At 41.6% G+C, this 25,651-nt stretch overlaps 1 protein-coding gene across 2 annotated transcripts; it reads left to right on the top strand.

Moving 5' to 3' along the window:
* The first annotated feature begins 13,660 nt into the window (after positions 1-13,660).
* LOC122616323 (splicing factor 45) lies at positions 13,661-15,676 on the top strand. 2 transcript variants are annotated; one of them, XM_043791739.1, is made up of 3 exons: positions 13,661-13,917; positions 13,974-14,967; positions 15,025-15,676. In XM_043791739.1, the coding sequence occupies exons 1-3, from the start codon at positions 13,801-13,803 to the stop codon at positions 15,117-15,119; spliced, it is 1,206 nt and encodes a 401-aa protein (XP_043647674.1). In that variant the 5' UTR covers positions 13,661-13,800; the 3' UTR covers positions 15,120-15,676. The 2 variants fall into 2 exon arrangements, with proteins under 2 accessions (XP_043647674.1, XP_043647681.1); XM_043791746.1 differs by having other exon boundaries at positions 13,854-13,917; positions 14,017-14,967.
* The last annotated feature ends 9,975 nt before the right edge of the window (positions 15,677-25,651 follow it).

The following is a 25,651-nucleotide window of genomic DNA, read 5'->3' as shown; positions in this document are numbered from 1 at the left end:
CTTCCTAATTGAGCAAGTCTTTTCGCTTGCAGTGCTGGACAGTGGCATAGTAGATGCTCTACCGTTTCTTCCACTTCTTCGTCCCTACAGCTACGGCAGAAATCGTTATACGGGGCATTTAGTCTTCTGGCATGGGTGCCTATCAACCAATGCCCTGTGATGATTCTCATAGCAGTGCTAAGGTTTGCTCTGGTCAATCTTAAAAGTTTTGACGTTCTTTTTGAGCTTCTTTTTGGCCATATTTGGCGTGTTAGGCGACAGTGTGTGGTATTTTCCCATATTGTCTGTTTGTTTCCGTTTTGGTTTTCCCTTAGTAGTAGTGCCTTCTCGACCTAGTTCATCTGCGATGGAATTGCCTTCTATGTCCCTGTGTCCGGGTACCCATATAAGGCTGATTACGAATTGTTGTGTCATCTCATGTAAAGATGATCGGCAATTCGATACTGTTTTTGAGTGGCTTGAGATTGAGCCAATCGATTTGACACCTGCTTGGCTATCACTGAAAATGTTTACGTGTGAGCTTTCCGGTTTCAGTGCTTTCAAGTGTTTTAGGGCCTCCCTTATTGCAGCTACTTCAGCTTGGAAGACGCTGCAACGATCGGGGATTCTAAACGAGATGCGTAGGCCTAGCTGTTCGGAGTAAACTCCTCCTCCTACTCTGTTCTGTAGTTTTGACCCGTCCGTATAGAAGCATATAGCGGTCTGGGGGCCAGGTGTCTGTGAGTTCCACTCGTCCCTTGCTGGGATAATTGTGTTGAACGGTGTTTGTATGTACTCCGTTGGAGTGCAGTAGTCTGTCCTGGAGGGGACTATTTGAATGTTTTTTAGGATACATGAGTGACCCGCTTCTTGTGGGTTCCACTGTTTGGTATCTCTAAGCCTGATGGCCGCTACTTTGGCCTGTTCCATGCCAGCTAGTTCTGGGCTTGGGAGGTTGAGTATGGCATTTAGGGCTTCGTTTGGGGTAGTGCGTAAAGCTCTGCTGATGCAGAGTGCAGCGGCTCTTTGCCTCTTTGCTAGCATTTTTATGCTGGATTTCTTTTTCAGGGCCGGCCACCATACCACGACCCCATACAGTAGTATTGGTCTGACGATAGCCGTATATAGCCAATTTTCTATATAGGGTGTCATGCCCCATTTGAGCCCTATTGCTTTCTTCCACGTGAAGAGTGCTATTGAAGCATTTCTGTATCTGTCTGTGAGGTTCATGTTCCAGTTCAGTTTCCTGTCAAGTATTACGCCCAGGTACCTCGCGCTGCTACTGAAGGAAAGTCTTTGATTGTTCAGGATAGGTGGGACTAAGTCTGGTATATTATAATTCCTAGTGAAGAGAGGGGTTAATTCCTAGTCCGTTATTTTTGGTCCAGCTGGACAAAACACTGAGTTTTTCGCTTATGAGATCGCATAGCGTTTGGGGGTATTTACCTATGAAGATAATAGCAACGTCGTCCGCATAGGCTATTATCCTGCAGCCCCCCCCCCCATTCCATGTCGCATAGTATCGAGTTGACTGCTATGTTCCATAGAAGTGGGGAGAGGACGCCTCCTTGCGGAGTTCCTCTGCTGACGTGCCTAGTGCGGATTGACGCGCCTAGTGAAGACATAACCTTCCTGCAGGTGAGCAGTTGTTTTATGAGTCCCACCAAGTGGCGGTCCACCCCAAGGTCTGTCAGGGCTCCGGTAATCGCCGTTGGGATGACGTTGTTAAAAGCTCCTTCTATATCCAGGAAAGCTACAAGTGCATATTCCTTTTGGGACATTGATTTTTCTATCTTGGAGACGAGAGAGTTTAGTGCTGTCTCTGTCGATTTCCCTTTCTTGTAGGCGTGTTGCGTGTCTGTGATGAGACTTGGATTGAGAGTTTATCTCAGATGCAGGCCGATGATTCTTTCAAGGGTCTTTAGTAGGAAGGATGGCAGACTAATTGGTCTGAAATCCTTGGGGGTCGTGTGTGATGGTTTCCCTGCTTTGGGGATGAAGACAATTCGGGACTCTAGCCACGATTGCGGTATATGTCCAAGAAGTAGGGACCTTTTAAAAATGTCTAGAAGCCAGTTTATGGCTATATTTCCCGCATGTTGGATTTGTGCGGGTATGATTTTGTCTGTACCTGCAGATTTGTATGGTTTAAAACTGTGTATGGCCCAATGGAGGACCTTTGGGTCTATGCACAGTTCGATACTTGCCAGTGTGGCGTTTGTTTGTTGGGAGGTGAGAGCGTTTTGGCTGTTTCCTGGGAAGTGAGTGTCTAGAAGTATCTCCAGAGATTCCTCACTCGTGCTGGTCCAGGAACCATCTGCTCTTTTAGTCGTAGTCCAGGGTTGTGGCCGATTGGGAGAGGATTTTTCTAAGTCTGGCTGCTTCAGTTGTATTTTAAATTTCTAAGCAGAAGGAATGCCACGAGGATCGCTTTGCCTTCCTAATGGCTTTTTTGTAGTTTGCAAGGGCTTTCTTGTATGCGGTCCACAGGGCCTCCTCAGGGTTCTGCAGTCCATTCGGAGGGGGTATAGTTCTGCTGACCAACCTCCCTGGTGGTTCTTTTTCTTTTGGGCTATGGCTATTTTTGCTATTGGGGCAGGCCTTTTTTAGTGCATAGTTAGTTGCAAGTTTCTGTGAAAGTTGAAACTGCTTCGTTTAGGCTATGAAGGGGGATCCATTGGGATATTTTCCCTTAAAATATTTTTGTATTTTTGCCAATCTGTTTTCCTTGGGTTTGAGAAAATTGCTGGTTTTGAGGGGTTGGTTGTGAGGGTCGTTTCCATATACCTGTGGTCCGAGAAAAAGTGCTTATCTAGCACCCTTCAGTGAGTTTATTTTCTTAAACTTCGTTCTAAGCTATCCCAATCTGCCTATATAAACGCAAACATGCCTCCATGAGTAAGTTCAGTACTGAGTACGCTTTACAATAAAAGTGTAAAAACAAAAAACACAAAAATCAAAAACTCTGCTACAACAACTAGAGAACTACTTGCATTCAGTGGTAATACCCAAGAGCTCAGTGCCTTTATCGGAGAGATCGAGTTAAACTTTACCCATCAACCGACACCATACAAAAACATGTGCTTTCTAGCGCAATTGAGATGCAACATGCAGGAGATGCTCAACGAGTATCCCAGTTATCCGGAGCAACATCCTGGCCAACCCTAATAGCGCGTTCATTAGTGAATTTAAAACCCAAACACCATGTGAGGAACTATTCCGTCGCCCTTACAACACGCCTTTCGTCGAAGAATTAGAAATTAAATCATTCACATTATCAAATAAGCTTATGTTAGAAAACAACATTAGCAACATCCTATTATACACAAATGCATTATACAATACAGTTAAAGATGCAATCATGAGAAAATTGCCCGATAGGTTATTTATGACTCTGGCTAGACATGACATTACGACAGTATCTAAACTTAAACAAATAGCACAGCAAGAAGGTGTTTACGAAATAAATTTCAATGACCAAACAAAAACCCAAAATAAATCCAACTCTAACACAACCTCACCCCAAACCTCTAAAAATTAAGGGAAACTATCACAATTTCGTGAACAATGCTATGCATAATACAAATAAATCAAATCTAAACATTAATTGAAATCCTGCCGAATCAAATCCGAAGTTAGCGAATGAATTCAAACAAAGCATAAATCAAGGTAGAGCACAGAATCTTTTAACTTATCAACAACAAAGTAGTAATGCACCAAACCCTCCCGTCAAACGACAGAGAGAAAGTGCCAGTGACCAATACAAATTGGACACAGTTGGACGCAGTCCAGCCAGAGGCGTTGGTGAATTTTTGTATCCGATGTGAATCGGTGTCGGATAGGTCGGACGTGTCTATCAGGAATCTGCTTCCTAATTGAGCAAGTCTTTTCGCTTGCAGTGCTGGACAGTGGCATAGTAGATGCTCTACCGTTTCTTCCACTTCTTCGTCCCTACAGCTACGGCAGAAATCGTTATACGGGGCATTTAGTCTTCTGGCATGGGTGCCTATCAACCAATGCCCTGTGATGATTCTCATAGCAGTGCTAAGGTTTGCTCTGGTCAATCTTAAAAGTTTTGACGTTCTTTTTGAGCTTCTTTTTGGCCATATTTGGCGTGTTAGGCGACAGTGTGTGGTATTTTCCCATATTGTCTGTTTGTTTCCGTTTTGGTTTTCCCTTAGTAGTAGTGCCTTCTCGACCTAGTTCATCTGCGATGGAATTGCCTTCTATGTCCCTGTGTCCGGGTACCCATATAAGGCTGATTACGAATTGTTGTGTCATCTCATGTAAAGATGATCGGCAATTCGATACTGTTTTTGAGTGGCTTGAGATTGAGCCAATCGATTTGACACCTGCTTGGCTATCACTGAAAATGTTTACGTGTGAGCTTTCCGGTTTCAGTGCTTTCAAGTGTTTTAGGGCCTCCCTTATTGCAGCTACTTCAGCTTGGAAGACGCTGCAACGATCGGGGATTCTAAACGAGATGCGTAGGCCTAGCTGTTCGGAGTAAACTCCTCCTCCTACTCTGTTCTGTAGTTTTGACCCGTCCGTATAGAAGCATATAGCGTTCTGGGGGCCAGGTGTCTGTGAGTTCCACTCGTCCCTTGCTGGGATAATTGTGTTGAACGGTGTTTGTATGTACTCCGTTGGAGTGCAGTAGTCTGTCCTGGAGGGGACTATTTGAATGTGACCCGCTTCTTGTGGGTTCCACTGTTTGGTATCTCTAAGCCTGATTGCCGCTACTTTGGCCTGTTCCATGCCAGCTAGTTTTGGGCTTGGGAGGTTGAGTATGGCATTTAGGGCTTCGTTTGGGGTAGTGCGTAAAGCTCTGCTGATGCAGAGTGCCGCGGCTCTTTGCATCTTTGCTAGCATTTTTATGCTGGATTTCCTTTTCAGGGCCGGCCACCATACCACGACCCCATACAGTAGTATTGGTCTGACGATAGCCGTATATATACAATTTTCTTTATAGGGTGCCCCATTTGAGCCCTATTGCTTTCTTCCACGTGAAGAGTGCTATTGAAGCATTTCTGTATCTGTCTGTGAGGTTCAAGTTCCAGTTCAGTTTCCTGTCAAGTATTACGCCCAGGTACCTCGCGCTGCTACTGAAGGAAAGTCTTTGATTGTTCAGGATAGGTGGGACTAAGTCTGGTATATTATAATTCCTAGTGAATAGAGGGGTTAATTCCTAGTCCGTTATTTTTGGTCCAGCTGGACAAAACACTGAGTTTTTCGCTTATGATCTCGCATAGCGTTTGGGGGTATTTACCTATGAAGATAATAGCAACGTCGTCCGCATAGGCTATTATCCTGCATCTCAGATCTACTAAGTTGATCTCAGATGCAGGCCGATGATTCTTTCAAGGGTCTTTAGTAGGAAGGATGGCAGACTAATTGGTCTGAAATCCTTGGGGGTCGTGTGTGATGGTTTCCCTGCTTTGGGGATGAAGACAATTCGGGACTCTAGCCACGATTGCGGTATATGTCCAAGAAGTAGGGACCTTTTAAAAATGTCTAGAAGCCAGTTTATGGCTATATTTCCCGCATGTTGGATTTGTGCGGGTATGATTTTGTCTGTACCTGCAGATTTGTATGGTTTAAAACTGTGTATGGCCCAATGGAGGACCTTTGGGTCTATGCACAGTTCGATACTTGCCAGTGTGGCGTTTGTTTGTTGGGAGGTGAGAGCGTTTTGGCTGTTTCCTGGGAAGTGAGTGTCTAGAAGTATCTCCAGAGATTCCTCACTCGTGCTGGTCCAGGAACCATCTGCTCTTTTAGTCGTAGTCCAGGGTTGTGGCCGATTGGGAGAGGATTTTTCTAAGTCTGGCTGCTTCAGTTGTATTTTAAATTTCTGAGCAGAAGGAATGCCACGAGGATCGCTTTGCCTTCCTAATGGCTTTTTTGTAGTTTGCAAGGGCTTTCTTGTAGGCGGTCCACAGGGCCTCCTCAGGGTTCTGCAGTCCATTCGGAGGGGGTATAGTTCTGCTGACCAACCTCCCTGGTGGTTCTTTTTCTTTTGGGCTATGGCTATTTTTGCTATTGGGGCAGGCCTTTTTTAGTGCATAGTTAGTTGCAAGTTTCTGTGAAAGTTGAAACTGGTTCGTTTAGGCTATGGAGGGGGATCCATTGGGATATTTTCCCTTAAAATATTTTTGTATTTTTGCCAATCTGTTTTCCTTGGGTTTGAGAAAACTGCTGGTTTTGAGGGGTTGGTTGTGAGGGTCGTTTCCATATACCTGTGGTCCGAGAAAGAGTGCTTATCTAGCACCCTTCAGTGAGTTACTGTCTCTAATAGTGGTTTGGAGACGAGAGTTAGGTCTATTACCTCTTTTCGGTTCTTAATGATAAAGGTGGGGTCATTACCTTTATTGCATATGACGAGATTTGAACTAAAGATAAAGTTGTAAAGAGACTCACCGCGGTCGTTTGTGTTTGTACTTTCCCATTGTGTGTGGTGGGCGTTTGCATCACAGCCTATTAGGAGGCCTATGTTCTGCTTTTCGCTGTCTTGTACCAGTCTCCTTACCAGCTCATCCGGCGGTTCTTGCCTTTCGTAGGCCATGTACGATGACAGCACTTGGAACGGAGATGGCTGACTCTCCACGGTGGCTCCGCGTTATCTGCATCGCTGTAATTATGGAGCAGAAAAATGCTATGGTGCTTTTTGGCGAATATGCAGGCCCCTACTTTACCTTCGCTGGAAGCTGTTAGAAGTTAAATTCCTTAGTCCCTAGTTCCTGGATAAGGACTATGTCGACTCCATCCTCAGCCAGATGGAGTTGAAGAGCAGCGGAAGCTGCAATCATCAGAGGCAATCTCCGCGATAACTTCTCCACCGCCTACCTGATCCTCCTTAGCGGAGTCCGATTTGTAGACCTTTATGGTCACTGAGCTGAAGCCGAAGTTTAGCTCCATATGAGCGGCCTCAATGGGAGCTATGGACTCCTTGTTCAGGATGAGGATGGCCTGGTTGGTTGGCCCTTCCATCTCGTCGACTTTCACCACTCGCCAGTTCGAGGTGGGAAGGTGTGGGTTGCAACGCTGCAGAATGGTGAGGATCTGGTCCGGCGCCTTGATGGATGCCGGGGTCCAGATCCATGCGCGGGGTCGGCAAGGTACGTCGAACCAGCTCAGCGCAACAAGTCCGGCGCCCTCATACACCTCCCCCCGCTCCTTTACTAAGGCGTTGTATAGCTCCGCAGAGCGCTCGTCGTCACAGGCGATCACCTTGACACTGCCTTGGAACCATCCCACGTCTTTGCAGACAGGAGGGGGGCCAAGTTCTTTGGCTAAAATTTCGAAACATTTTGTGGCTGCCTCCACCCACTTCCACTTGTTTCGTGGAATCCTGCCACTCGGCTCGTTTTTGTCGACCACGTCCAGGAGAATGCGGTTTTTCGCGATCTCCGCAAAAGATCGCCCTGGCTGTACGCGTTGCCGAGTTGCCGAGGGGTCGGAGTGAACGTCCTGGGAGCACTCCCTCTTAGGTGGAGTTCGCTTTTTGACCTCTGTGGCCTTGGATGGCTTGGGGGCTTCCTTGTCGAAGTTTGGCAAAACGGATCTTGCCCATTCCACCTTCATTATCCACTCAGCAGAAGGAGAAGTTTTCGATTTCTCCTGGCTGCGTAGGATTTGCCCAGCAGATCGTCTTTCTGCGTAGGTGAATTTGCCGTTACCAGTTGCCACTGAGTGCTTACCGTCCTTGGCTGCGCCTGAAGGGGGCATCATGGCACTAGGGCCTGGAGATGTTCCCATGGCGACGGCTTTGGGCGGCTTGCACTCAGTCGCCTCAGACTTGAGGCGGGGGTCACCCGAACCCGATCCTGTGGTGAAAGCCAGGCAGGTGGGCTCACTCGCCAACTTCGCTGCCTTGAGGGTTGTTCGGCCAGACTCAGTCGTCACTGCCGATTGGGTAGGCTTTTTGGGAGATCCTGACTCCTTATTTTTGTTTGTAGATACCTACGAGTTGCAGAGAAAAAGAGGGTCCACCCGGCCGGAGATCCGCCCGGGTAAGGCTTCTTAGAGCAGGGGGTCGCCAGGTACCCTGAGCTCTCCGTTTGAGACTGAGCTATTTTGTGACCCGGGCCCTCAGTCAGGCTGACTCTCGGCACGGGTCGAATGACACCTTAGTCCGGCCCGGGACACCATTTGCCAGCATCCTCTGGCAGGGACATAGCCTTGCCAGGGGACCTGTTTCCAGCCGCCCTCGCTTGGAGAGTATACTCGCACTTCCGGGTGTATGGACAATTACGGCGCGTTCTTCTAGCAAGCTTGAAACTACGCGTTAGTCCCCTTGTCCATCACCCGGCTGACGGCCAACACGATTAATTAATTCACGTCAATTCTAAAAAACTTCCTAATATCAAAACTTCTGCCTGGCTTAAATCTGATACGAACGAAATAATAACATACCAAAAAGTAATACCGAAACAATACATGCCATTTTTTTTTACACATTAATCAAACTTACACGGCAAGTTCTTAAAGCTAGGTTATAAGTATATTTATAACTGGTATACTATAGACTATACTAAACCAGAATTGTATCAATAGAGAAACTATAATAGAAGGCGATTACATGATAAAAGCATTTAATTGCATTTAATTAATATTAATGTTATACTCAAACTATCTATGTAAAAAATAATGTAACAAATACATTCAGACAAAAATAATAATAGAACAACACATCAGACGAATAATGTCTTTCAAATAAACACCCAACCACACACACTGTTGAAAAAACTCACACAGACACATTAATGTTTAAGTACAAAATGTAATCAAAGATCGAGAGCCCTTAGATTAACCTTGGTTGTTATTTACGAACAGCGTCATGTTCCAAAGTCTAGACTCTGTGGCGAGCCAACGTCCCCTAAACATTCGATCACTTGGCGAGCCAACTAAAATAACCAAAACTTCCGCCCACGCAATCGTCTCAGGATTCTCCAATCGGAAGTTCCGCTCTCCATGGGATTAGACGATTATAACTTTATTTTCTTAAACTTCGTTCTAAGCTATCCCAATCTGCCTATATAAACGCAAACATGAGTATGTTCAGTACTGAGTACGCTATCAATTGCGATAGCCCTGCTAAGCCAACTGCAACTTCGAAGTCCATTATCCAACTACGTGATAATCCAAGGACTCTAGTTCTTCCTTTATTGGAATAAATTAAAACGTTTAATATTACGTACAAAACCAGGTGTGTTCTTTTTTTATTAAACTTTCGGTCTGAATTCGTAAATATATATATCACTTTTCACTGAATTTAGGAATCGGAAGGAAAGAATAAACGCCGTCGGAAAAAGGAATAGGATAGATCCGGCTCGATGGACCATAAAATGGAGTGGGCGGATGAGGTCGACAATGTGGATCCGCTGCTCGCTGCTGGCGGAGTTATTTTAATTCCAAAAAGAATAAGACGTCAAGTCGTTGATGCACTAAACTTCACTTTATTTCGTCGCGGCTTGGATTGATACTAACTTAAACCTAATACAAAGAGTGCCGCGGGACCGCGGAGTGGAAGAAGAGTAGAAGAGAGGTAGAAAAGTGCGGAGCGAAATCTCGTGAGCTCACACTGCCGGTCGGAAGTTCGCACCCTTCTTGCGTGAACAGTGCGTATGCGTTGAACTTTTTCCGTCCGACCAACTAAAGTTTCGCGACTCAATTTAGTGGTAGCGGCACAATGAGGTCAATTTGGACTCGTGATTCTAAGGTATTAAACACAGCTTATATTAACAAAGAAAAGTAAAGCTAATAGATCTATAAATTTAAGTGCCAGGACTTGAGGTATATGGTGACGGTTGTTGGTAGCAACTGCGGTGGTCACGTCCTTATGAATAGCCCTTCGTGCGCACGGATACGGTTTGTTCGGAACGGCCTCACCAATAGAATCGGAATACCTTACTTGCAACTTTCAAGCTCATCAATATAGCTAGGATTTGCCTATCATGCCATTGGCTTATTATGCTCTTCAATGAATAATAATCTCTGAGCGAACCGGGATTAACTCAAAACGCCCAGCAGGTTTCCCAAAGGAGGCGCCACCAAAACCATCGTGCTACCTATCGATAAAGCCCCTTCATCATCAAATCCAACTGCAACAAGGGTACATATTTTAAAATTTATTTAATTAATATGTATTTTTTGATAATAATAATAGCGAATATAAATTGGCAAGGTTCTTTTTAGATAGATACCTATAACTATTGTTTTTAGCGGTATCAGCGACGCGAACAACGAAAATGGACTTAGTTTCCAGACGGCAAATGCGTGTAAAATATTTAAAACTAGGGTGCCGTCGATTGAAAGACAGATAATGATGCATGTCGTCTAAAGAGTTTAAAAGGTTGCTTTGATGGCTATCGACTTATGATATTGACAAATGGAATAGTAGGTATCTTGGGTATACAGGCTGTCGGCTTGGCTTGGTGTCCAGGTTATTTGCGTATACGTCACATACACACTTTATTGTTTATGTTTTTAATTTTAGAGGGAAATGCATAAAATTTTAAGATTTTTACGCTCTTAACTTAACGCGAGCAGAGAAAAAATAGTTTTTGTCGACACAAAAAATGAGCATATCTTATGTATAGCCATTACGCATTTTGCTATCGACTAATCGTAACTGCCTCGAAATATACACTTGAAGAATCTCCCCAAAGAGCGTGTGGTCGGATATAAAACTCTTTGCCGGAATCACCCTGGGGCCGATTCTGCTGGATTCTCGAATATACCCAAAAATGTCAGTTATTTAAATGTTGTGGGCATAGCCAACGACTTACCTTTTAGCAAGACAGCTTGAAACCAGATTAAACATTTTTAAATTCCTACCATGTACATTGCACTCTTTCATACACATTAAGAATCTCATTGAAATTTCTTTAATAATATTCAAAATCGACTATCCCCTACAAGACTACGGTTGTGTGATGAATTGCATATAAAGAAACTACAAACCCCTTACACATTTCCCATATTCCTTGTAGCATGTACATACATTGGCAGAATCCGGTCTATCGAGTATTTAATCACGCATTGAAGAATCTGCAAGTTACATACCAAGTCTAACCGCCTTCTTGTCTAAGACTTGGAAGACATTTTTAAACAAAAACGGAATTATAAATGCATATTCTCGCTTAGATATTGCACCAGCTACGTTCAACAGCTTGGCCTCGTAGAAAGAGACCAAATGACAGATGAAGACAGACTCTCAACTTTTTCCGCCCTACGCAACTGGTATCACAGCAAATACAGGAAGTTAGGCAAATTCTTATCTCATTCATCCTCTCCACACAGTTTAATGCCAAAAGTATACAAAACCGAGTCCGCATATACCTTGATGATACCACAGACAGGCTCTCCGCTATTTTCATTATACGCAACTGACTTCAGCAAAATCTCAGGAAATTAGGAAAATTCTGAGCCATCCCTCATCTTTGCCAAAAAAAATACCAAACCGAATCCAGATATACCTTGATGCTACCACAGATACCAAACATTAAACCCTAATTGCAACAATTGACCCACAGGCAGAAGAGACATTTCTCCGCCTTTGCATCGCGCACACACAATCCTCAAATCATTAAATACTGCCAACTATGCTGGAACAATATGACAGTGGATCATCTGCTGGACACCTGCAGCTTTTTACAGAGTATTAGATTATTTATACCATATACACATCACACAACAGATTGTTTAGGAACCCCATAAACAAAAATATTTACAAAATCAGTAAATTAGTTATAAAAAGTAAAAACCCAAAAGTATCGAATCGAAGGGCCAGTAAGCAATCCTTAAATTCACGTGGTTTTGTATTGTATACTACATTTAATTTGTTAAATAAACTAAATAAATATATAACTAAAATGTTTACTAACACATAAATACTAACACAAACACCTCTAAACGTCGATAACCCCTAACCACGAGAACGTACACAAAATATAACATATCCAAAAAGACTCCTTTAATATGCCTCTTATATATGCCACACAAAAAAAGGGGGAACCCTGTAATTAAAAATATATTATTACTTAGATTAAGAGATTATAATTAAGTCCAGCCAATACAGCCTAAGGCCTAAGAACCATCGCAATTCCAATTTGTTACTTTGATTGCAAAATGTTTTTTCTTCTTCGATAGGAATTCGATAGGATCGATAGGAATTTAAAATCCCAAATAAAGTTAATAATAATAATAAGAATAATAACACAATTTTAAAATAATTCGTGCCCGGACCTTTATATTTATATGTAATATACCAACCCTCTTCAACTGAATAAATCGAAAAAAATTAAATTGTCTACTGCAATACTCCATTCGCTGTAAGTGCATTCTTGTAAGGTACAAAAGTAAATTCTTAAGCAATATGGCAGTATTTATTTCCTTTACGTACTTACCACAGTTCCACAATTCATTGCTACTCAAAAACATCGAAAAATTAACGACTGATTCAACTAAACAACCGACCACCTCGAGCCCAAATTTTCTTAAAATAAAATGGGTGGTGCCTTTCTGTCTTTTATTAGTTATATGAAATTTGACGTAAGTTCTAAAACTTAAATAGAAACGCAAGTACTAGAAACTTTTGAAAAAATTGAATTTACTGCTGAGCTGATCGGCGAGCCAATTATCAAACTGATAAGCTCTCATCAGCGAGCTCTGCAGAACGTATCACAAGGTTATCCCTGGTGATATTTATTTCGGCTGCACAAAGTGTAAGAGCCTTTTTTTTTTACACTGGATTTAAATTTTTCGTGTCTTCGATTTGGGCAAAATTAGTTTTTTTTTACATAGAAATTGCATAGGTTCCTATTAAGGGTAATATCGTGTCTATTTAGTAGCGTTTACTTCATTGTTATTAGTATCGCATAGGTAAATGGACTGTCGTCCATAATACGCAATTCATTTTAGAAAATTAATTTTCTTCTTTCAAGTTTATTTTTTTTGTAAGGTAAAATGATAAAATACCCATACAATTTACTTAGGTATCAACCAAAAATAAATGTTTTTGTTTTAATAAAATATTTTTAAGTTTATTTATACGAGGGTCGTTTGATAAGTCCGAGACTTTTTGAATAAAATATATTTTTTTCGTCAAAGAAGCGTTTTATTTCTCAACATAATCTCCTTTTAGCTCTATACATTTAGTCCAGCGTTTTTCCAATTTTTTTATTCCTTCCAAATAATAGGTTTTCTCAAGGCCCTCAAAATAGTCGTTTGTTTCTGTGATGACCTCTTCATTTGACCCGAATCTCTTACCGCCGAGCCATTTCTTCATGTTTGGAAACAAAAAATAGTCACAGGGGGCTAAATCTGGAGAATATGCTGGATGGGGTAGCAGTTCGTAGCCCAATTTATGAAATTTTGCCATGCTGACTACACACGTGTGCACCCGTGCATTGTCCTGATGGACAAAAAAATTCACGAGATCGTCTGCTTTCAATGCCTATAAAACGCAAACCAAAAAACGCAGCTTTCTCAAAATTTTACAGTCAGCTGTTAATCGATAACTGCTGACAGGAGCAGTGTTGTATTTAGAGCAGGTGCGCGGCAAATACAAAAAGTCACGGACTTATCAAACGACCCTCGTAGTATTGCATATTTGCATGTGTGAACAGTATCAGTTCTTTATGTGTTTTTCTATGGTAGATTTTGTGTTCTTACCTGAAAAGATATGGCTCTGTGGGATTCGGATATTAGGTGGAACTATTGAAGTCATACAATTTATCGGGCTTTGAACATAAATTAATAAACGTTGATGAAGCTCGTAAACATCGATTTATAGAGCTAGCCTTGTTGATATTTTAGTAAATGGATCTGTATGATGGCATTGATACGAGGGCGCGATCAAGCCAGATTGATGGATGGTCCTCGGGCATAAAAATGTTGCAGACCCAGCTGGCAGTAAAAATGGCTGTCAAAAAACCAGTGAGTTTTAGCATTTTCTGATATAAATCTTATTTTTATAAATACACTCTATTCAGCTCATGACGCCAGTCGTCAATCTAAGGGCCAAACGACCCGCAGAGCCAGAAGTTACATGTTCAGCTCCAATGACTACGGTTGTATACAAAACTTTAATAACTGGCAAAGCCCTTCCGCCCATACCGGAAAGCGTTAAAAAGGGCGATTGGGACGCTACTGATGAATACGACCCGCAATGGCCAAATGAATATGAAAAACTCAAGGAGAAAACTAATGGCAGTGACAAAAACCGAGGTTTCGTTTGTGGAAGCGCGGCCGGAACTGATCGCGAAGAGAAAGAATTAGATCGGAAACGTGGACGCGTCGGTCGTCGAGAAGTCTCAGCCCCTAATCTGAAGATTACCGGGTTTGGTCAGCGGCAACTCGATGATGACGTATACTTGCCATCTGCGAGCTCTGTAGCTAAACAGGGAGGTGCAACAATTGCTCCCCCTCCGTCCCTCCAGGAAATATCAATTGATAGTGGTTGCGAAGTCACTAATTCAATACCATATTCTGCCAGTTCGGTAGCCGCCAAAATTATGGCTAAGTATGGGTTTAAGGATGGTCAGGGCCTCGGGAAATCGGAGCAGGGTATGGCCATAGCCCTTCAAGTGGAGAAAACCTCCAAGCGTGGTGGACGGATCATACACGAAAAAGACGTTTTTCTGCCACCTATGGCATTGTCGCCACCTGCGGTTAGCTCTCAAATAGGGCTAATACCCGGTCACAAGGCCATTCCTCCACCCCAGGTGGCGGGCACGGCGGATGAGAGTGGCGAGACCGGGTCCAGCATCACGGAGATTATGAAATCACCAAGCAAGGTGGTTCTTCTACGTAACATGGTAGGACCCGGGGACGTAGACGAAGAATTGGAGCCTGAGGTAAAAGACGAATGCAACACAAAGTACGGAGAAGTGAACAGCGTCATTATTCACGAATCGTTTGGAACTGTGCCAGAAGATGCGGTTAAAATATTCGTGGAATTTAGACGCATCGAAAGTGCCATTAAAGGTTGTTATACATATATGCCTTGTTTGGTAAATAATTAGCTAATGTTTTGCTTTGCAGCTGTAGTTGACCTGAATGGGCGCTTTTTTGGAGGACGTCAAGTACGAGCAGGGTTTTACAACTATGATAAGTTTAAACGTTTTCAATTGTATTAACACTAATACAAATAAGAAGAGACGTTGACACTGCCTGACTGTTTTTCAGAAATGAACTGGCAATCCGGTTTTACTGAAGCGTTTAAACAATTCGATCTCAATAATTTTCAAATGTCGACATGACCATGATGAGGGATTCGAGGATTGAACAGTAGTCACTAGAACATATTTTCTACACATATTTTCAGCGAGTAAACGGAGAAATACGGCATCATTGCGTTAAAGGGTGTTCAGACATAATCGTTAATTGTAGAGTAAAAGGATATACTAGACTCCTTGAAAAGTATGTAACAGGTAAAAGTAAACGCCAAGTCGATCTGGGCATTTCCGTATGACCGCCTCGATCTCAGAAAGCAAAAAAGAGATTAAGCATGCAGAGAAATAGAAGCAGCACCCACACTTTTGAAAAATTACCTTATATTTATTAGTTTTCGTATTCTTGTAAATTTTGATCGATTTGACAAAAAAATGTTACCGTGCCCACTATAATGCTCACGAGTCGTCCAAAATTTCCACGCCCACACTTTTGAAAAACTAAATTAAGTTTATTTTTAAAATTTCTTTCGACCAGAAAATGTTTACTTCTATGTGAAGATGAAGAAGGATGACCTTAAGGTGCGTCACGTCCGGCTATTTGGATGATCACATCTAGATAGTGATAAAAAATTTCTGTTGGAGCCGGTCACATTACAAACGTTCGATATAACGAATGACATGAGAATAAAAGTATGCGTGACGGCCATACAATAGTTTCGCACTATGCAGCTAGTGCTTTTTTCCACAGATATACGAAACAATTTGTTTCTTGCAACAAAAAAGCTTCCTTTTATAATGCATTTAGATGTACACTTTTAAATATGTTAAGGATAATAAAGAACAGAACATTGCCGATTGCTCATATTTTTACCTTTGTGCTGCTAAAATACTAGCAGCTTTTTCAATTTTGTTTCAATTTTACGATATACTCTTAGAATTTGTGAATATCAGCATACAATTTCTAACATACACATAGTGACGTATTTACGCCACCCAAACCGGCCAATTCTATTATTTTACGAAACAATAAACAATAAAGCACTTAATTAATTTCCATACTGCATGCCATATGCGCAGTAACCGTTCTTAAAAACAATTCTTTGGCAACGGCATTTAGCCATTCTTGTAAACAAATCCTAAAACCTGCCCTAAGCAGTTTTGCCTGCTCTGTCTGAACTCTCAGCTTTAGCATCCGAAGCAAATCTCTCCCGAAATACACTAACATATTCTTAAAGCACTGACTCTTCTCCTCAATTTTACTTACAGTTGATTTTTATTCTTAAGCTAAAAGTTGAAAAATTAAGTTTTAATAAAAACCTCGACAATAACGGGAAACCGTGTAACGCAGTGTAAGCAACGAACCTGAATCAGGAATACACTATTGAATTTGTGAGAGGTTGGAACTAAAAACTTACGAAAAAGCTATAGTGCATCCCTTGTAAAAATTCATATTTAAGAAAAATAATAATTAAACAATATTGAATAAAATAGATAAATAAGATACCAACTAAGATTCATAAATGCAGACCGACGACAAAGGTCAACTAAATAAACTTATTAAAACCAAATAACAACCAATAAATACATGAACTTGAAAACAACAACAAGAACATCCACAAAATGGCAAACGGGACACCCCTGTCGGATAGCAATATGACCCAAGTTGCCTACCATATTGGCAACGTGGAGAAACTTAACGGTGATCCGGACACGCCATACTGCTTTGTGAGCCGAATTGACTACCTGGCCCCAGCTTAGAATACAATTGGTACTCAACTATAAACCTCAGACCCCTAACCCCGTTATTTTGGAGGACTTTCGAAAGAACCCATTTCTCCATTCCTGGACGAAGCAGATATCCGCAAACAAACGCTTACCAGTAAGCTTGAATTACTCTCTCTTGTTTGAAAGTGGTATTCCTCACATAGAAAGGCGCATTTATTATCTGCCTTAGTAGTTCATTCTCGGCTCTATCCAACCTTTTGATGTTTGTGTATGAAGCTGCCCCCAACAGCTTAATGCCGTATTTCCACGATGGTTTAATTATTGCCTTGTACAGAAGGAGCTTGTTTTTGGTGGAAAGTTTACTTATTCTTTGAAGCAAACATCGGGATATCAGCAGTGTACATGGAGTACAATATTGGTTCCAAAACACTGCCCTGAGCCACCCCAGATGCACTTTCTGTATAGCAGATTATGCTTGGTTGCATCTTACATAGAAGGATTCTGTTGAGGTCTTTGCATATATGCAGTCTTGTCACACCGGCGTCTGCTTATCTGCCAGACCCTCCTCAGTCTTCTCCTCTCTCTTACCATAGTAGCTTAATCTGTTGACCAGAGGTGGTTATCTCTGCGGGATAGTTAAGTGGACACTGCAACCCATATCCGTAATACATTTAAAAGGTATGCTTTCCTTCGGGTTAACAATCCTTGAGCCCCACCATGTGTGCTTGGCTTTGAAGTCTCCGCCTATAATAAACTTGGGTCCCAAGTTGTTCCTCCGCTACGACAGAACCGAATAGCTTATACCGTATACCATGGCGGCAAGTCTGCTGCTGTGATACAAACCCTCATGACTTCGTCAACAAATGAATCCTTGCAATTTGAAATCAGTCCAGCTGCACAGGATCCAGCTCCTCATATATTTTACCACTCCTTACAATTACTGAGGCTCCTCCTCGGATGCTGTCAGCGTGGTGCATTGCAGATATTACGTCATATCCATATATCATACGACCTGGTGGTAAAGTCGGTCTTCCAAACCCACCAGGTTTGTTTTGCTCCTCTTCGGGCTTGTTCCTCGACAAGCCTTTAGTATTACTATTTGAGTGTTTACTGACATTGTGTGCTTCTCTAGCAGGAGCATGGCCATCATCCTCTCCTTGAGCTGGCCGAATATAAAGCTTATCATCTGCTCCATGCACTTTATCAGCCTTTTCTCCATCTCTGCCTCCCAAGCACTAGGGCCTTGTTGAACTGGCGGCTGTGGGGCTTCTGCTGGCTACGTCAGCATAGTCGAAACCAGAATGTTTGCCGTTATTACCAGGCATATATGATGAATTTTGTGTCTCGAATACTTGCCAAGGTGGGATCATTGGCTTCATTTTTGGTTTTGGCCCAGCTCTCTTTTTGGCTTTAATGTAGACTCAACAGCCTTGATATGACGCTGTATGCGCTCCTCCACAGTTGCCACAGCAACATTGAACTGCAGTCTGCAATAAATCATGGTATGCCCGAATGCCCGGCATCGGTAGCATTGCACCAGGTCATGAAGCTTCCTCTTCTATAGTAACCACAGCGTAGCACAGCCTGGTTACCTAGAACACCGTCTTGTTATTGGCGGCTGGCTCCAGGTTAACAAAAATCATTGCCATTGAACACTTGTTGGTTCTAGATACCGCGTTCTTTAAGTCTCGGGCAGTGTGTCCTAGAACTTTTATTTACTCCGTCAAGAACCCAGCTCCCGTTGCGTAGTGTAGTCTTTTAATCGCAACACGAAAGGTCCGATTCTCCGTAAGCTGACACGTGCGGAAAGCCATTTGGAGCTTGTCCATGTAATCCACAATTTTGCGGTAGGTCGGACTATTTTTGGGCATGATCCGGACACACCCACCTCCAGTGGCCTTGTATGAGAAGCTGTCAGCTGCAACATCATACAGCATCAGGGCAATGTTCTTCACCCCCGGAATTATAATTGAGGGAGGTTTGGGGGTAGTCTTTTGTTCTTCAGATTCATACATTTTCTATTTGCCACTCTCAACAGGCAGTGTGGCAAATCGATTTGACTCCTAGTCTTCTCCCCGTCTTCTTCGGGAAAATAAATCACCGTCGACCTCACCGTTCTGAATCCTCTGGTTCGGAATCGCTGCTGTACAAGAAAGAACCCGAAGATATTCCTTTTTTGTCTAAAGCATGAACTGTTTTGGGTGCTCTTTCAGGTTCCGGTGATGCGGCAGGGTGACACCTTTTAACTGGTGAGACTTCGGGTTTTAGCGGCAGGGTGACACCTTTTAACTGGTGAGACTTCGGGTTTTAGCGTTTGCCACTCAGACATTTTGCTTTTCCCACTTCGTCTACCTCCATACTGTTATTCTTCCTAATGCAGTTGCGTCCATCCAACATGGGCACATGATTTTCTTAATCTATATGCAGTCTTTTTGTTAATATGCATTTCATTGTACACATTTTTAGTTGTAGGGCATGCTCCCTTTCATCGGGTAGGGGCACCCAACAAGCGGAAATTGTGGGACAATGCCGCCCTGCGGTGATAGTTGGCACTGCAATCAGTCGGTTAGCAGATCGCTTGTCAAAATATTAGGCTTTTCGAATTGATTTTATTGTGCAATTTTTAGTTATAAGACAATTCACGCTCACTTGCGTCCATACACGTGCCGTGAAGGTTCACCGATGGTCTACCCGTTTCTCGATCTATAAAAATGTATAGTTTTGCAGAGCACTCCGAAAACACCTTCGTACACTGCCAGGAATCTCTTGCCAATACTAACCAGACTAAAACAACATCAGAAGATATCCAACACCTTTCCAACATTACCACCAGTGCCAAAGCCAGCCCCACAAGTTTGTCAAACACGACTAATTAATAATCCATATCCAGCCACATTAGTTTATTAAACACCATTAATTAATCATTACCATTCAACACCTTATCAGCCCAATACAAACACTAATTTTCAACCAAGCCTACATGCAAACTTTAGACCTCGACCAATTTTTAACATCCGTCGAAACAAAGCATTTGATCAAAATAGATTTCGATAACAACCCAATATCAAAACAAGAGAGAACGCTATAGTCGAGTTCCCCGACTATCTGATACCCGTTACTCAGCTAGTGGAAGTGCGAAGGCGAGTCTTCAACACTGACAGTTTTTTTCGGTTTGAGGGCGTTAGAGTGGGCGTGGCAAAAAGTTGTTTGGCAAATCGATAGAAATTTATAAGACTAATACAAAAATGAAAAAATATCAAAACATTTTTCAACAGTGTGGGTGTGGCAGTTTTATGCGGTTTGTGGGCGTTAGATTGGGCGTGGCAACATGAATCAACAAACTTGCACTGCGTCTATGTCTCTGGAGTCCGTATGTTTAATCTCAACTTTCTAGCTTTTGTGGTTCCTGAGATCTCGACGTTCATACGGACAGACGGACGGACAGACGGACGGACAGCGGACATGGCCAGATCGACTCGGCTACTGATCCTGATCAAGAATATATATACTTTATATGGTCGGAAACGCTTCCTTCTGCCTGTTACATACTTTTCAACGAATCTAGTATACCCTTTTACTCTACGAGTAACGGGTATAATTAGCAATCTAATTTGAGTTCCCATGTTAATAATTAATAATAGTTGAACCCTCCTTTGGCATCTAATACTTTTTGCAAACGTGTGGGAACGGATTTGATTAAGTTATGCAATAGGCATTTAGCCGTTCAAGTAAACAAATCTTAAAGCCTTAAAGCTTTTCTCAACTAAAGAATACCGAAATACATAAGCATATTTTTAATGCAATGAAGCTTCTCCTTAATATTACTTTCATAGGCTGAAAAAATAGTAAACGTATACGTATACACATACGTCGTACATATACTTATACAAAATAACAAAACCGTATACATACATATATTTTATATATGAATTACTTTCTCTAAAAGAATGTACGTTTATGTTTTCTTACATAGCCCGACGCACAACGGCGCATTAGATACAAATGTTAAATTAAATTCAAATTTTTAATGACAACGGAGCGTTGCGTATCGCATTCGACAGGTAATAGTTCAAAAGGGTTGAATACAACAAATAATTCAAATCGGTTTAGTATTTTAGAAGTTACACGTGTTCAAAGCTGAACCTTTTTTGGGTTGCAAAAGAAACAGGTGTTTTTTATAGAAAATTCTGACTTTGCGGTCGATTTTTAGGTAAAATATGTAACCCACCGGCTTGGTTATGGTCTCTATGGAAAGGGTCATCTAATCGCGGTAAAACCAAGATACCTGTTTTACCGAAGTACTAATTTTCACATATTTTTCAACTTTGATGGAGTATATAAATCGATTTCCTACCATTCCCTGGGTTTGGAGTATGAGGTGTTGTTGAATTTCTCAGGCAAAAGATACTTTGAACTCAGCGTAAAAAACGCGCGGCTTAGTGCAAATTCTGCTACAAGCGCAATCGCTGCGCAGTACGAAATTGTATGGCGGGCATACATTTTTTCCTGTATTGGCGGCTTGTTTTTCAATCCCTGACTTTGTAATGATTTTAAATCAATGTATAATGATTAATTATTCTTCAAAAAAATTTAATTAAGTAAAATTTAATGATTATTTCGAACAAAAAGGTAAAAAAAGGAAAAATAGATGAAAAATAAAAAAAAAAAAATTTTTTTTAATAAAAATTTGTTTCTTTAAAATTTATTTATTTTTTGTTTTTAAAAAATTAAATATGTACCATATTAGCATTTTCAGAGAATTTGGATAAAAATTGAGAAAACTGTCTCCAAAAACATTAATTTTCGAGTAAATCTACTATTTATCACACCATATTAAATGACCACTTAATCGATAGGTACTAAAATTACCTTTCATTAAAAAAAAGCAAATAACGAAAGCGATAAAAATAGATATAGAAGCGGGAAGCGTTTTTGTTGTCTGCTTGCGTTTCTATTCAGTTGCATTTTCAATTTTGAATCGTCAAGATCGTGTTCTCTGGTGCCTTATGCGTTATGCGTTTTTTTTTTGTTTCGTTTGTTTTCATTTTAGTTTCTTTTTTCTTGATTAACAGCATTGTTGAAGATGTTTGCCTTTCCGGTACCAGGACAAATCAGCCCGGCTATTGATACGGACATTTCTACAGAAATTAAGTATTTATTAAACCGGGACTTGAATTGTTATATTCTTTGGGAACACTTCGTCTTTTTTAGTTATAAAACATATAAAATATATAAATAGAAATTTTCCTAAAAATCGCGTCTGGAAATTATACAGAAACAATCCTAACGTTAACAAAAGTATAGTAATATTAATATTCTGGAATGGTTGTTCAGGGAAAAAGGACGTGTTCCCGAATAATTCAACTTCCGACTGCGATAAACAAGAAAGTGTGTATACATATGTGCTTGAAGTCGAAAACATTTTTGATCTCAGAGAGGAATTCATTTAGAGTTTTGAGCAATTTGAGTACTTATATGTTTATTATTAATAATATATGTCGCAGATTTATTTTTAATTTCAAATATAACGAAATTTTTTGTTACTTTGTACTTGCTTATTTTGTTTTGCATATTCTTTGAATACGCATTCTCTACCTTTTGGAAGCGTGGCAGATAACTGTAAAAGTTTTTGTCGAACGTAGTCTGGCCGCGGTCGGGAGCGGGAGAGAGATAGATATATTCCCGTTAAGAATGGGACTAACCAGGAATTGGGAAAAAAGCCATTATGTGTGTTGGTATTGATGTGTGTGGAGTAAAATAACCCTTCAGTACCACTACCAAAGAATTACCAAAGGAATCCCAAGGTTTTCTCCAGGAATCCTCGAGGAGTCCCTAGAAAATTTCCACGAGGAATTTTCATACAAGGCGTTCGTGGCGGGGAATTCGAAGTACCCGAGGAATACCCTAGGAATGCAAATGCAAAAGAAAAGGGGTGACCGAAAATGAAACCGAAAATTCTAACAGGCCGTAATGATCCCGTGTAATTAGAATTTCATAGGCAAATAATTAAACACGGACGCATTGGCGTTCCCTATAGCGACAGTTTAATTTCTATCATAATTTAAAATCCTTAAATCAACAAATATAAATTAAATATACACTTAAAAATATACAAATATCCCACCAATCATTAGCACGGTATCCAGAGGATTATACATAGCGAGGAATTTTGGCGAGGAATTTTGGTACTGCAGGGAAGTCTCCAAGGTGCGTTGGTATTGCGGGTAGACTTAGGTTCTACGCATTTTTGCAACTCTGGTACTGCTCACTGAGTTTTTAATCGCAAAGGAAGATATACATGCCTCGCTCCCGTGCCAGAAAACGTTGCGCCGACTAGGTAGAAAGTGACGTAGACTATCTGACTATAGACTATCTGATCCGATTCCGACATCAGAAGTCGTATTGCCAAAGTTTAATCCTAAACGCACAGGTTCAGACGCTCAATCCTGGTGCTCTACGGTGGATTACATATTGTCCGAAAACCAACTGGACGGTAGCGCTCTTGTGATGACCCTCAGCAAGTCGCTGGAAGGGAGCGCGTCTCATTGGCTGTCTCAGACGTGCTTTCCTGGCATAACATGGACTCAGTTCCGAGAATTGTTTCTGCAACATTTTGCGGGAACAGAGACATTAGCTGCAGCAGTTATGAATCTGCTAAATGGATGCCCTGCAGAAGGAGAGTGCTTGTCATTATATGGAAGCCGAATGGTTACTTCGCTGGCATAACATGGACTCAGTTCCGAGAATTGTTTCTGCAACATTTTGCGGGAACAGAGACATTAAGCTGCAGCAGTTATGAATCTGCTAAATGGATGCCCTGCAGAAGGAGAGTGCTTGTCATTATATGGAAGCCGAATAGTTACTTCGCTTATGGCCAGGTGGAAGTCGCTAAGTGTAGAACAAATTGCAGTCTCCGTTGCGCTAGCGCATGCAGCTGGAATTGACAGGCGTTTGAGGCGTTTAGTTTTTACAACAAATATCAACACTTGAAACGAGTTGCACCAAGAACTAAAAGCTTATTCGTTTGACGCTAAACCGTGCCAGCATCCCAACGACAATACATCAGCGCCGCCAGGAAAACGAGTTAAGGTCTATTCTCATATCAAGTGTCATAATTGCGGAAAAGCTGGCCTCAAAAAGGTGGAATGTCGCTCAAAAATAGTGACAGCTCATACCCAGCAGCCCGGCAAACAAAACTCTGGTTACATGGGAGGAAAAGACCGGTCTACTGTGACCTGCTACAAGTGCGGAAAAGATGGAAATGTTTCTACAGTGTGTCCTGATCGTCAGGAGCGTTCTTCATCTAACAAAACCAACATTGTAAAAGAAGTCAACATTTGTACCGTCCTTGAGCCCGTTGGAACTTTATTGCAATCTGGTGAGTCGTTCCAATGTTGTTTCGATTCCGGAGCTGAATGCTCACTCATCAAGGAAGCCGCCTCGCAGAGACTATCTGGAACTAGGATAAGCAGCGTAGTCATTTTAAAGGGTATCTGTAGTAATACTGTTTGTAGCACATTACAGATATTGACGAATGTTGTGATTTGTGAACGTTCATTTGAAATATTGTTTTATGTAGTGTTAGACGATTACATCAGGTATGACGCTCTGATTGGTAGAGATATTTTGAGCCATGGAATCGGCATGACAATGACATCAAAGGCTCTTACTATGTTTAACGAAAAATATATATTACCTATTGAAGTTTCTGAATGCAATCCTGATCTGGCTAATTTTGACACCGACGGCATGTCAATTGTTATCAATATTGCAAGAGTATGCAGGTTCACTTATTAGTGGCATACCACAAAGCCGTGTGACTACAGGATAGCTAGAAATTCGCTTGATCGACCAAAATAAGACGGTTCAAAGGCGCCCGTATAGGTGGAGTGTAGAGGAAAAAGTTTGGCATCTAATTCAACAGCTGTTAGAATCAAAAATTATAAGACCTAGTTACTCCCCCTTTGCGAGCCCTATGTTGCTTGTTCGAAAAAAAATGGTACAGACCGTCTCTGTGTGGATTATAGGGAGCTTAATGCTAATACAGTCTCTGAGAAATATCCATTGCCGCTTATTGCTAGGCTGAGTGGTGCCAGGTTTTTCAATTGTATAGACATGGCAAGCGGGTTTCACCAGATCCCAATTCACCCAAATTCAATTGAGCGCATGGCGTTCGTTATCCCAGAAGGCCAATTTGAATATTTGACTTTGCCATTCGAACTTAAAAAGTCCCTGCTTTGTTCCAAAGAGCTATTAATCGTGCCTTATGTGATCTTACCCATTCATTCGCCATAATCGACATGGACGACGTAATGATAGTTGCACATACTTACTCATGCAGGATTTTCTTTTAATGTTGCGAAATGCTCATTTCTCAAGTCTTGTGTAGAGTATTTGGGTTTTGAAGTTAGAGAAGGTGAGATTCGACCAAACCCTAAAAACATTCAGCCCTTGTTAATTTGCCACTCCCGCGGTCCGTCACTCAATTGAGACAATTTATTGGACTTGCCTCGTATTTTCGCCAATTTGTACCAAAGTTGTGAAAAACTGCTGAACCTTCTTTACGCCCTTACTTCAAAAAGCAAATCATTTTTTTGGGAATTGGAGCATGAGCAAATACGGCAAAAAGTAATATCGACTTTGACTAATGAACCTGTTCTCACTATATTCGCTGATGCTAGTGCCGATGGCTATGGCGCTATTTTGTTGCACCGAATTGAAAAGAAGCCCCGAGCTATCGAATATTTTAGCAAGACGACATCATCAGCAGA

This window comes from Drosophila teissieri, chromosome 2L, assembly GCF_016746235.2.
Source record: "Drosophila teissieri strain GT53w chromosome 2L, Prin_Dtei_1.1, whole genome shotgun sequence".
NCBI classification, from domain to species: Eukaryota; Metazoa; Arthropoda; class Insecta; order Diptera; family Drosophilidae; genus Drosophila; species Drosophila teissieri.
The sequence above is the reverse complement of the archived record's forward strand: the minus strand, read 5'-3'. Positions and strand labels throughout refer to the sequence as shown.